Source organism: Malurus melanocephalus, unplaced genomic scaffold (assembly GCF_030028575.1).
Source record: "Malurus melanocephalus ecotype Western Australia unplaced genomic scaffold, MMel_1.1 scaffold_71, whole genome shotgun sequence".
Lineage (NCBI taxonomy): Eukaryota > Metazoa > Chordata > Aves > Passeriformes > Maluridae > Malurus > Malurus melanocephalus.
In genome coordinates, this window is record NW_026623303.1 from 2,568,446 (window position 1) to 2,578,717 (window position 10,272).

At 45.8% G+C, this 10,272-nt stretch overlaps 1 protein-coding gene across 1 annotated transcript in view; it reads right to left on the reverse strand.

Moving 5' to 3' along the window:
* The window catches only part of KDR (kinase insert domain receptor), a 30,280-nt gene extending 21,386 nt beyond the window's left edge, over window positions 1-8,894 (reverse strand). Inside the window, exons 1-10 of the mRNA XM_057366818.1 lie at window positions 8,716-8,894; window positions 7,429-7,519; window positions 6,723-6,919; window positions 5,437-5,561; window positions 4,964-5,132; window positions 3,589-3,728; window positions 3,223-3,391; window positions 1,697-1,808; window positions 1,443-1,606; window positions 491-647 (exon numbers count right to left, since the gene is read on the reverse strand). Coding sequence (XP_057222801.1) covers window positions 491-647; window positions 1,443-1,606; window positions 1,697-1,808; window positions 3,223-3,391; window positions 3,589-3,728; window positions 4,964-5,132; window positions 5,437-5,561; window positions 6,723-6,919; window positions 7,429-7,519; window positions 8,716-8,767 — 1,376 coding nt within the window. The 5' untranslated portion in view covers window positions 8,768-8,894. The remainder of the gene's footprint in view (window positions 1-490; window positions 648-1,442; window positions 1,607-1,696; window positions 1,809-3,222; window positions 3,392-3,588; window positions 3,729-4,963; window positions 5,133-5,436; window positions 5,562-6,722; window positions 6,920-7,428; window positions 7,520-8,715) is intronic.
* Between the last annotated feature and the right edge of the window lie 1,378 nt (window positions 8,895-10,272).

The window sequence follows — 10,272 nt, forward strand, 5'->3', positions numbered from 1 at the left end:
AACATCAATCAGTGCACTTCCTCTGAGATACACTTTCACACAGATAAAGAGCACCACCACACTCAGCACTCAAGCGCAAGGAAAAAAACACCACAAGGACACGTAATTAGCATAAACAGCAAATTTCCTCTGTTTGGGATGGGGGTTTGGGCCTGCAGCCCATGGGGGGATCTGAGGGAAGGGCATGCGATCAGCTGCATTTGGAGCCCYGTGCAAGCCGAAATGCCCCTCAGGAGAGCACCAGAACACCATGGCAGCACGGCTGGATCCTCTCGGCGGGTGGCCCTCGCCTCTGCCAACAACAACGGCCTTGGCACAGCCTGCCTGCTGCAATCTGCAAATTAAGTACAACAATCTTTTCTTCCTCGGCCATTGGGCTTGCACTCAGTAACGAGCCTGGGTGAGGGAGGCACSAAACAAATCCCAACCCAACACAAACACGGCTCAACACCTCCCTAAGCTGCAGAGGACAGCAAGGGCTGGCACTCACTGCGGGCTGAAGGTGCACTCCTCCTCCAGCTGCCAGTGCCACAGCACGGTGGAGGGCGGCGGGACGGCGTAGATGGTGCAGGTGAGCGCCTGTGTGGAGCCGTACTTGTAGGAGTCCACCGGGGCCATCAGCGCGTTCTCACCGATCTGGGGGGGCACTGCAGGGGAAGCAGAGGGTCACACCCCTGATCAAGGCTCCCCAGCGTGCATGAGACCCACGGGGACCAATCCACACCATGGCCCAATCCCAGTGCAACTCAGAGCATCTCTGAGGATATGTGGGGAAGGMATGAACCCCACTTTGAGCATCAGGATACTTAGGATCTCCTACAAAATTCCCCTTGAATACTCCATGGTTTAGAATGCAGCTCCTGGACTCTTGCCACTATTCCCAGCCATTACATGCACATTATTCCCCAGGCCAAATCCCACTGCACGTAGCCTCACTGCCCTTTTCAGGACCTGCTGTCTTCAAAGCACAGGCTGTTTCCTGGGGAGCAGAAAGGAGGMGGTAGGGGAGGAGGAGGAGGGTTGTAGAGGGCAGGGCAGGAGAGCAGGGATGGCCTGTGTGGTGCAGGAAGGATGGGTGAGGCGGGACAGGGCCAGGATGGAGCGGGGTGGAGGAGGACTCCAGCAGCACAGCCAGCAAGAAGGGCAGGAAAAGAGCAGGACACTGAGGCAAAGAATAATATACAGAAAAAAAAACCAAAACAAACACAAAAACCCACCCCACACAAAGTATCACAACAACAACATCCAGAGTCTGCAGCCTCTTGACTGACACGTCCTAGAGCCAGGAGAGGCAGGTCACCTCTACCCTCCCAGGCCTGAGGTTCAAGGGCTGTTTTCCTTTGGTACTTAAACCTTCATAGCTATGAGAGGAATTTAAGCCTAAGGATGGCAATATAYCACATCCACACATGAAAGAAAGGCCCCGCTGGTACCCCACTTACCATTCACCAGCAGGGTAAATGTGTGTCTTTTCTGCATCTTGTTAATGGGGTTTGTAAGGACAACTGTGTAATTCCCTGCATCCTTTTCAGTTGCTTCAGTGATCATCAGTGCATAGCCAAGTTTAACTGTATGATTTGCATTGATGGCTTTTCCATTTTTATACCTGAAGAAAATACAGAGTGCTTTGAATGTTTAATGATTTGCTTTAACTAAGAATAGCTCACTTTTTCAAATGCATTATGGAAGTTCTTACCATTTAGCCTCTGGTGGAGGATATCCTTTAAACTTGACAGGAATTTTGACTGTGTCACCTAGCCTTGTCTCAACGACATTCTCCATTTTCTCCAGATGAATAAAAGGACTTTCTAGGGGGAAAGCAAAAAAAAAAAAGTAATTATACTAAATGGTTTTTCCTCATGGACCAAAGCAAAACTGCTTTCCATTTAGGTTAGCACCTAACAAGACAAATAGAAGTTAGGGACAGCACTGCAGGTCATTGGTAAAGCACAGCTGACTCCAAACTAGACTCTGGAGAGATGCCATCATGAGAACCTAGTCTTTCCCTCACACAGAGGAACAGACCAGTTTCCTCACTGAGGAACTCTGCAAAGCAGAGACAAGATTCAGCTCAGCATAGTGTGCCAGCTGTCAGACCTGTATATATATATATGTATTTATACATACCATAAAACTTTCTCAATATACTTATTCCAGGAAATTAGACTATTCAAAACTTCAGTGTGATAAAGTTGGATCCCTCAGGCTATTCTCCAGTATGTGTTTGAACCATTGCAGTCACAGAGTACAGTTTGAAATTATTTACATTACTTGTTATAAGTTATAAACTTGCATTCAGACTAAGACAGTGATTAGCCTTTTGACTGAATTATCCTTTTGACTTAGATTTAGGATGGTTTAGACTTAGTATCTGGTATACTCAGTATAGCACATGATCTCATTTTGGCTCCTGAAGAGCAGAACAGAAAGAACCCAGGAGAAAATTTAGTTTATCTTGAATCACTATGCCCACAATAAGTTTGAAAGTTTTTTGTTTCTTTTGAAAAGTGCCATTAATATTCTGGCCCCAGAAATCAGTCCTCAGGAAAACCAGTCTGCTTCAAAATATAAACCACTTTGTCTGACTCAGTGATTAAAAATGATCCATTCTCATGCTGGCAACTTTTTTCAAGAAGTAAGCTAGTGGAGCTGGGGCTGTGCCCAAAGGGGTTGAGAAAAGGCTGTAGGATGTGGTCTTGTACTTTTCTATTCATGTAGCCAAAGCTGTTTCCCTTGYATCATTTCCGTACGACCAAAACTCCATTTGATTCACCTATTCATAAGGCAAAAGCTGAAAGTTTTATTTTCTTAGCTTCATTCATGCTGACCCAGACTCTTGTGACACAGAGCCACCAAGATCTAGCCTAAGTTCACCAAGAGTGAAAATAGGCCGTCCTTATACAAAGCCCACTACAGAAATTCAGTTTTAGAGGACCTTAAGGAAGTCAATGCAGAAGAGGATCAGAGGCTTTCACCAGTTTATTTTTCTGCTCACTTTCCAGTGGGATTCTACAGCTTTCCCTAACCTATAGCATCCTTTAAAATCTTATTATTAGCTAAGGTTGTGCTATAAAAATAATCCCATACTAGTTTCAAGAGAAATACTGTAGCTGCCATTGTTTCATTTCTGTCATTTGATTCATCACCAAGATGCCTTCTGCATCCCAGTAATGAATCCCAAATCTGAAACAACTGCCAAATCTGAAGTGGAAAATGTCTTACCATGGATAATGAAGTAACTGCTGTTTTTCATGTTCATACGACCACTGGATGCTGCACAAGTGTATCGACCTTTGTCCCTTAAGGACACGCTGTCAATGGTGAGGGTGCTCACAAACTTCTTTATTTCTCCTGCAGTGGTTTTYACATCCCTAATAGTGGCACGTTTTTCCTGTAACAGACACAAGACAGAAGTGTTGTTTGGAAATGTCATTGTTATTCCTTCTGTCATCTTTTGCACACTTGTATAWACCAGAAATTTCACTGTGTTTTATCATCTTCTTTCTCAATGTTTCAAAGGGGGAAATGACATTATACCAAATCAAATTTCGYTGTGATGAAGGCACCTGTAAATTATTACAGCTTTACCTCGATGGAAGGGTAGTCCCATTTAAAATCGATTCCCACATTCAGCTCTGTCCTTACAGTGCAATTGAGAACAAGTTTTTCTCCCACTGCCAGCTCTACTTCATCGTGAGGGTTCATTGTCAGGTCATAAATTCGGTACCCTAGAGAAAGATGAAGGCACACACAAAACATGGGTGTAAGAAAAGGTTTCTTTACAGTATTCAAGACCAAATTTCCCAGGTGAATTCACCAAAACTCATACAGAAACCTGAGCTACAAAAAAGCCCCCTGATGCCCCAGTGCAGCACGATAATGGGTGTGCAAAGGACGTGGAGAGAAGTGATGTGCCTGCCCTGAGCACTTTCCAACTGAGACCTGTGTCACACAGCAACACATCAGGAGGTATTGCACTGGATCAGAGACCCTCCAGCTATGGGAACAAGCAAGGAGCAGTGGCTCACACGGTTCCTGTGCCTTAAACACCTTTTTCTTATYCTAATGAGATACAAAATTAAAGGAGATATATACCCTTTCCCAGCAGTAAGCAGGAACTTTACTGAGAATAACAGTGGGGCGTTAGCAAAATTATCCAAAAAATTATCCATATTGCTTTGTGCAATAAAATATTTCAAAACAGAACATTCTGAATGCAGAAATTCTACAGAAATTCTGATTTTCCTCCAAATCAAAGTGAAGACTTGTGAATTTGGTGGGGAAGTAAAAGCCTTCCACACAGAGTAAGGAGGGCMGGGCTGCCATGCCCTCCTGACAAGCCAGAAGAGACAGCGTTGGAGCCATTTGGATACTTGAAATGGGCGCTGTGTCCTCAGCTGAAAGAGCAATAGCTGCTGAGTTTCAGCTCAGGCTTAAACCCCCACAGAATTACCACATTATTTCTGGGGTTTGATGAACAACTGACAAAATATACCAGGAGAGCATAAATCCCAGTGAAAGCTGGGACACAAGCCTTTAGGGAGACAAGACATCTAGCTCATAGAGACAAGACACCTTCAGATCCACCCTTCCCTTGGTACCCCCTCAGAGCAATTTCTTTCCATCTGGTGCTGATGGGTGCTTGCCTCTCATTTCCTTCAACTGTGACTTGCATTGTGGATAAGTGATTTTAGGAAAAAGGTTTGCATTGTCAGAAAAAAAAAATTGAACCCCTGGCATCTATGTAAAACACTAAAAATAGAAGCACTTATCCCAACCATCAACCAGAAAGAACACAATACATTGCATTTAAAAGAAAAGTGATATAAATCTCAACATCCATTTTGCATTAGCTGCATTGTCAGTATTGAATAACCTAGTGTCCAACCAAAAGTAATTGGTTCAGTATGCTGTAGAAAGCAAAAGAGCATTGGCTATAGAGAAATAAAAATTTTTGGCTTACCTACAACTGCAACTATGTATATCACAGACTGGTAGCTTTCATCATCAATTTTAGCTTCACAGAAGACCATGCCTGCGTAGTTGATTAAATGACTGGGGATGSTGAAGCCTTTTTTATTATTCCACGAAATGGATTTGCCATCAGGAACAAACACCTTCTCTGGATACTTCTGTTTTATAATATTGATAGAATACATCATCAGATTTCAAAAATCAAACAACCCTGAATTGTCACCTCCAGCATTTTCCATAACTGCAGGGCCCCCATTTTACCACCCTAGCTCAGGCAATTAGTACATGCTTTGAGAGTGCAGGGCCACAGATGAGTGAAGTTACAGCACTCACCTTGTAATCACAGACTATAAAACTCACAAGGATGGAAAGAAGTCTTTAAGAAATGTATTTATACTTCAAGCTATGGATTTATGCCACAGTGATTTCAACTCTTGAAAAAATAGCAGGCTTTTTCCTTACCGCATGTAGAGATACATTGAGATTTGATACAGTTCCAAGGCACGGCACTACCACGGTTTTATTCTTAGTGATGTACACAATGCCAAGCTGATCGCTAACTGAAGTCACAAATGGTGATCTGTAATCTAGAAGAAAATTCAATTGATAAATGGGTATTATTCACCACATGATTATGGAGAAAATTTTTGCAGTTTTGTTCTTTCCCTATTTTTTTACAAATCAGTTTTATTACTTTCTATGTAATAAAACACTGAAATAATGAGATTAAATGGGGGAGGTACTTGTTTTTATAGACACCCCACCCCCCAGATTTAGATCATTATTCTCAAAACAGTTCTCAGCAGCAGAGTGCACTTTGGAGAATGGCTTCCTGCTACAGCAATCCTTTTGCAGACAAAAAACTGATTCACCCTAGCTTGACTTTCCTTGCACAAGTATTAACGGAAATATCAGTTAAAAGTTGTGACATGTTACACCAGCTCCCCTGATGGCAGCATCCTTTTCAAAGTCAGACCAAAAAAAAACAGGTTCACGGCATTATAAAACAAGATAACTCATGTACATAATTACATCTCATTTCTCAAAATGGTAACTATAAGTTAACAATGAAAAGGAAACAGGATGCATATGGAAACAAGGGTGAAGCCATCAGTGCAAAAAGGCAGATGCCTCAATGAATGCATTTACTGAAGCTGAGCATATAACTGGAGGCTTTGCAGTGTCTGCGACACTCAGCTGCGCTGCTGCTAACACAACTGAATGCCCCAGTTTGAAAACTGGGCTCTTACAGCATAAATAGATTTTACCACCACAGACAACAAATGTATGGAAGTGTATGTTTTGGGGTGTGGATGGCTTTTTGGATTTTTCTTAATGGTATCACTGCAAATTGTACATGGAATCAGATCTGTAATTTTTAACAAATATACAATCTCTGTAATCCTCTCTCATGTGAAACTCCCGCTCTGCCTCAGTAACAGCTCTGCCTTCATGAGGACAGGCTCAGAGCTCAGCAGAGATATGTATGCTGAATTCTGGGTGAAGAACAGCAGACTGTACTACATATGGCAGGTCAGTTCAGAATTATAGGTACAAAGGCTTTGTGTTGATGGCAATTAGCATACCTGAATTTAATTACTCAACATGAAAACAAGAAAAATGTTTCATATGATCCAAAATTCTAGGATTAATACATTTTAGCAWCAAAACTGTTTTGAGACACTTGCTAACCCTTTTTTCTCTTGATGCTAGGGAAAGAGACAGCTGAGAGCTGTGTAAGCACTTACCTTGAACATACACATAAATGGTTGTAGCTGCCTGGTTGTCCCTGTAAAGGCACTTGTAGTCCCCTGTGTCATTGCCGATGACTTTGAGAATAGTGAGTGTCTTGCAGTAGGGGCCATCGCTGCAGTCTGYCACGGAGATTCGCCTCTCAGCACTGCTCTGCTTGCTCGGCCACGACCACTCCACGGGTCTCTGACCACTGGGAAAGCAAATGTCAGAGGAGCACGCATTTGTGATATGAGCCAGCAGTGGGGTGAACCCYAGCTCCATCAATCTCTATGGCTGTGGATAGGGATGGGCTTCACCCCCTCACACAGAGAGAGCGTCAAACCACTAGGGCAAATTCACAAACTCGACCTGCTGTTAACAGCTACAAGGAAGCCACTTGAGATTTACATTCTGCTGGATCTGAGTGGYGAAGCACCCAAAAGAGAGTGTTGAGACTATGGCTCACCAGCAGGATCCACAAGGACCCAGCCRACGTTTCCTTCTCCCAGCCACCTTACACTACCCAGCTCTCTCTTGCTGCAACCCTCCCAGATAATTTCTAAAACTTGACAGGAAAAACRGAGGCAGAAGGCACAAAGGGAATGGGGAGAAAATAGGAGTAAGGACAGGAGAGAGAGCACRTCACCTGTGATTCTGTACAAAACCTCACTACGTAAATTACCAATCATCAAAATCATTGATGAACAGACTTGTCCTTACCTGCAAGTAATATTTAGTGTGTTGTTTGCCATTATTGTGAGGACATCTTTTTGAATGCTAAGGGTTGGGTGATCCAGAGAAATAAATAAACCTGCAAAAACATGTATGAAACCCCTCAAATCAACCCAATAAACCAAGTAAATGTTACTCAATCAGAAAAGTACTATTTTCAGGAATATGCAACACATATTGAGTGGACACTTTCACATCACCCACTTAACAGCAAAGGGTAAATAATGATTTTTCACACATCCCAAAAAGTTMAAAAACTCTGTCATAACAGGAAGCAAAGGCAGATGGTCAGGAGCTAGCTGCAGAGCACTACAATTCAGCCAGCCAGGGTGGAGTTCCTGTTTTCTTGCGTTGCCAACTTCAAGGTCTAACAAGAGGATGTGGGACATTGAAACGAAGTGAACCTTCATCTGATGATCTCATTCCCTTGRGGATTATCAACTTCTCTTATAATAAATGGAATATACGTCTTTGAGACTACTGATCAATTAAATATGTGAATAAACTACTTTACAGTTTGTCACAAATTTGAGATCCCATTGATTCATTTCATCCCGTGATTTTCTAAGGTTATCTCTTTCCTCCTAAGCAGTTAGGCAAATCTCTGTTTCACCAGACTATTGACACAAGGGCTCGCATCGCACCCACCGGGAGCCACTGGTGCTTTTGAGGGCTCTGATCTGGGAGGCAGCGCTTGCTCTGAGGCACCAGCCCAGCTTGTGCAACATTTGGGAGTACCACGGGGAGAGGTTTTCTATCCGTCCTGGCTGCGGCCATCCCTTCAGGAATCCCGCCTCACCGGGCCGAGCGGCAATCCCGACCGTGACAGCTCGGCCGGCTACAACGGGCAACAAGAAAGCGCGGCCAGACCGGGACATTCCTTGTTTCGCCAGCACTTCCCCGTGCTTTAATCACTCGCATTCCGAGCAGGTTCTTCGCTGATGACAGGYTTCCCGCGTTTGGCTCCAGGGACATTCTGCTCTCGGAAACGACAGCTGATGCTGGAGCCAAGCGAGCAGGACACCGTGCCATGGTAGGCGGCCGCACCAGGCGGCCGACAAGAGAGGCCAAGAGAGCAGGACAGGAGGGGTCCCGCAGCCACGGGCGTCCCGTCCAGCCGGGGGCTCGCACCGCCTCATGCGCTCCGGCAGCGCCGATAAACCCATAGCAAAGCCGCACCCGCGCCCTTCTCCGCACCCGAGCATCCCGCGCACCCTTCCTCGGGGTCCCGCGGGGCTCCCCGACAGTCCGGACCCGGGTTCCCCGAGGGCTTACCGGGAGCCACGCACAGCAGGACCGCCAGCAGCCGCGCCGCGCCGAGCTCCATCCCGTGCCGCCGGGGCTGCGGGGCGCCGAGCCAATCCTCTGCCCGACGGCAGCCGAGCCGCGTCCAGTGCAGCCGAGCCGAGCCGAGCCGAGCCGAGCCGTGCCGTGCCGTGCCGTGCCGTGCCGTGCCGTGCCGTGCCGAGCCGAGCCGAGCCGCTCGCACGCCCCGCACAGCCCGGCGGGGATGCGGGACCCCGGCGAGCGGCGCCGCCCCTCTTGTGCCCGGGGCGGGGTCCGGGGCCGAGCCCCCGCCTCCCCCAGCATGAGCCCTCCCCCGGTCCGGCCCCAGGGCCCYCGGCGCATCCCGACGGGATGCTCTGCTTCGGACGGGCACCGGGAGTTCTGTCTGCTCCCTGCTCCGCTGCCTCGGCAGTAAAACTCAGCGTCGACTGGCGCTCCATCGTGCTTTTTTGGGGTTTCTTAAAATCGCCTCAACAGAAAGAAAAGCACTGTCAGTGCGACACAGCCATGTTCCTGCTGGCAGCGACTGCACCCCCGGGTTTGAAATGTCTGGCATTATCAGTGCTGAGTTCACAACGTGGAACCCCTAATCGAGTAGCAGTACCACCATCCCAACTGGCCACATCACAGCTAACGGGATCCAACAAGTACTTGCCACAGGCATCCTTCACACCACACATCAGCCACAGCCTGCCCTCTGTGGGATGCTCCCCATTGCCCTCTCACACCAAAAGATCGGATTTTTTTTTACAAAAATGGACMCCCCCCCCCCCCCTTGGATACCTTTAAATCAAAATAATTAACTGGTGACTGTTAAAGAGAAGTTTGTGGGGTAGACCTTTGGGAGAAATAAACACATGGTGGTTATTAATGTGTATTCATACACTTAATATGAAGCCTTCGGGGGATATAAATGTATCAGCAAAGAGAGGTATGCAGATAATAAGGCAGATAGAAACATACAGCTATGTACATCACTATGCATGCATATGTGTACACATTTACCTCCACATGCTGTATTTTCCTCTTTCCTTGCGAATCTGCATGGGAGCTTGTCCACAAATGACTAAGTTAACAAAGTGGTGATTTTATTTTTCATGCAATGCAATTCCAGCTGTTTTACTGTACTGGGGGAAGACTGTAATTTCCTTTGAAATTACGCCCCTGTTGCTCACAGAAAGATACAGGGAAWGGGAGAAGCCAATTTTTTTCTAGAGATCAAATAAAATCCATGGAAAGTCAAATAAGACTCATGATTCAAGAGGCAGCAAATCAGCACCATGCAAATAAAAACTGTACTTGCTATTCTTATGCGGTCTTAAACCAGAATATCATCAGCCCTCATTAATACCCCCACCTCCACCATAGTGTGGGTCAGGTCACTGGTATTGCTGAGTGATTTGGGGAACTCTGGCAGTGAGTTCAGTTAATGACTTTGCTGAGACTGGGCTGCACATTTGTGTGCTAGTGACCAATACTTAGTGAAAACCAAAGGCATCTACTGCTAAACAAAAAGACAGTTTTGGTAACYTTATTTGTGGTGAT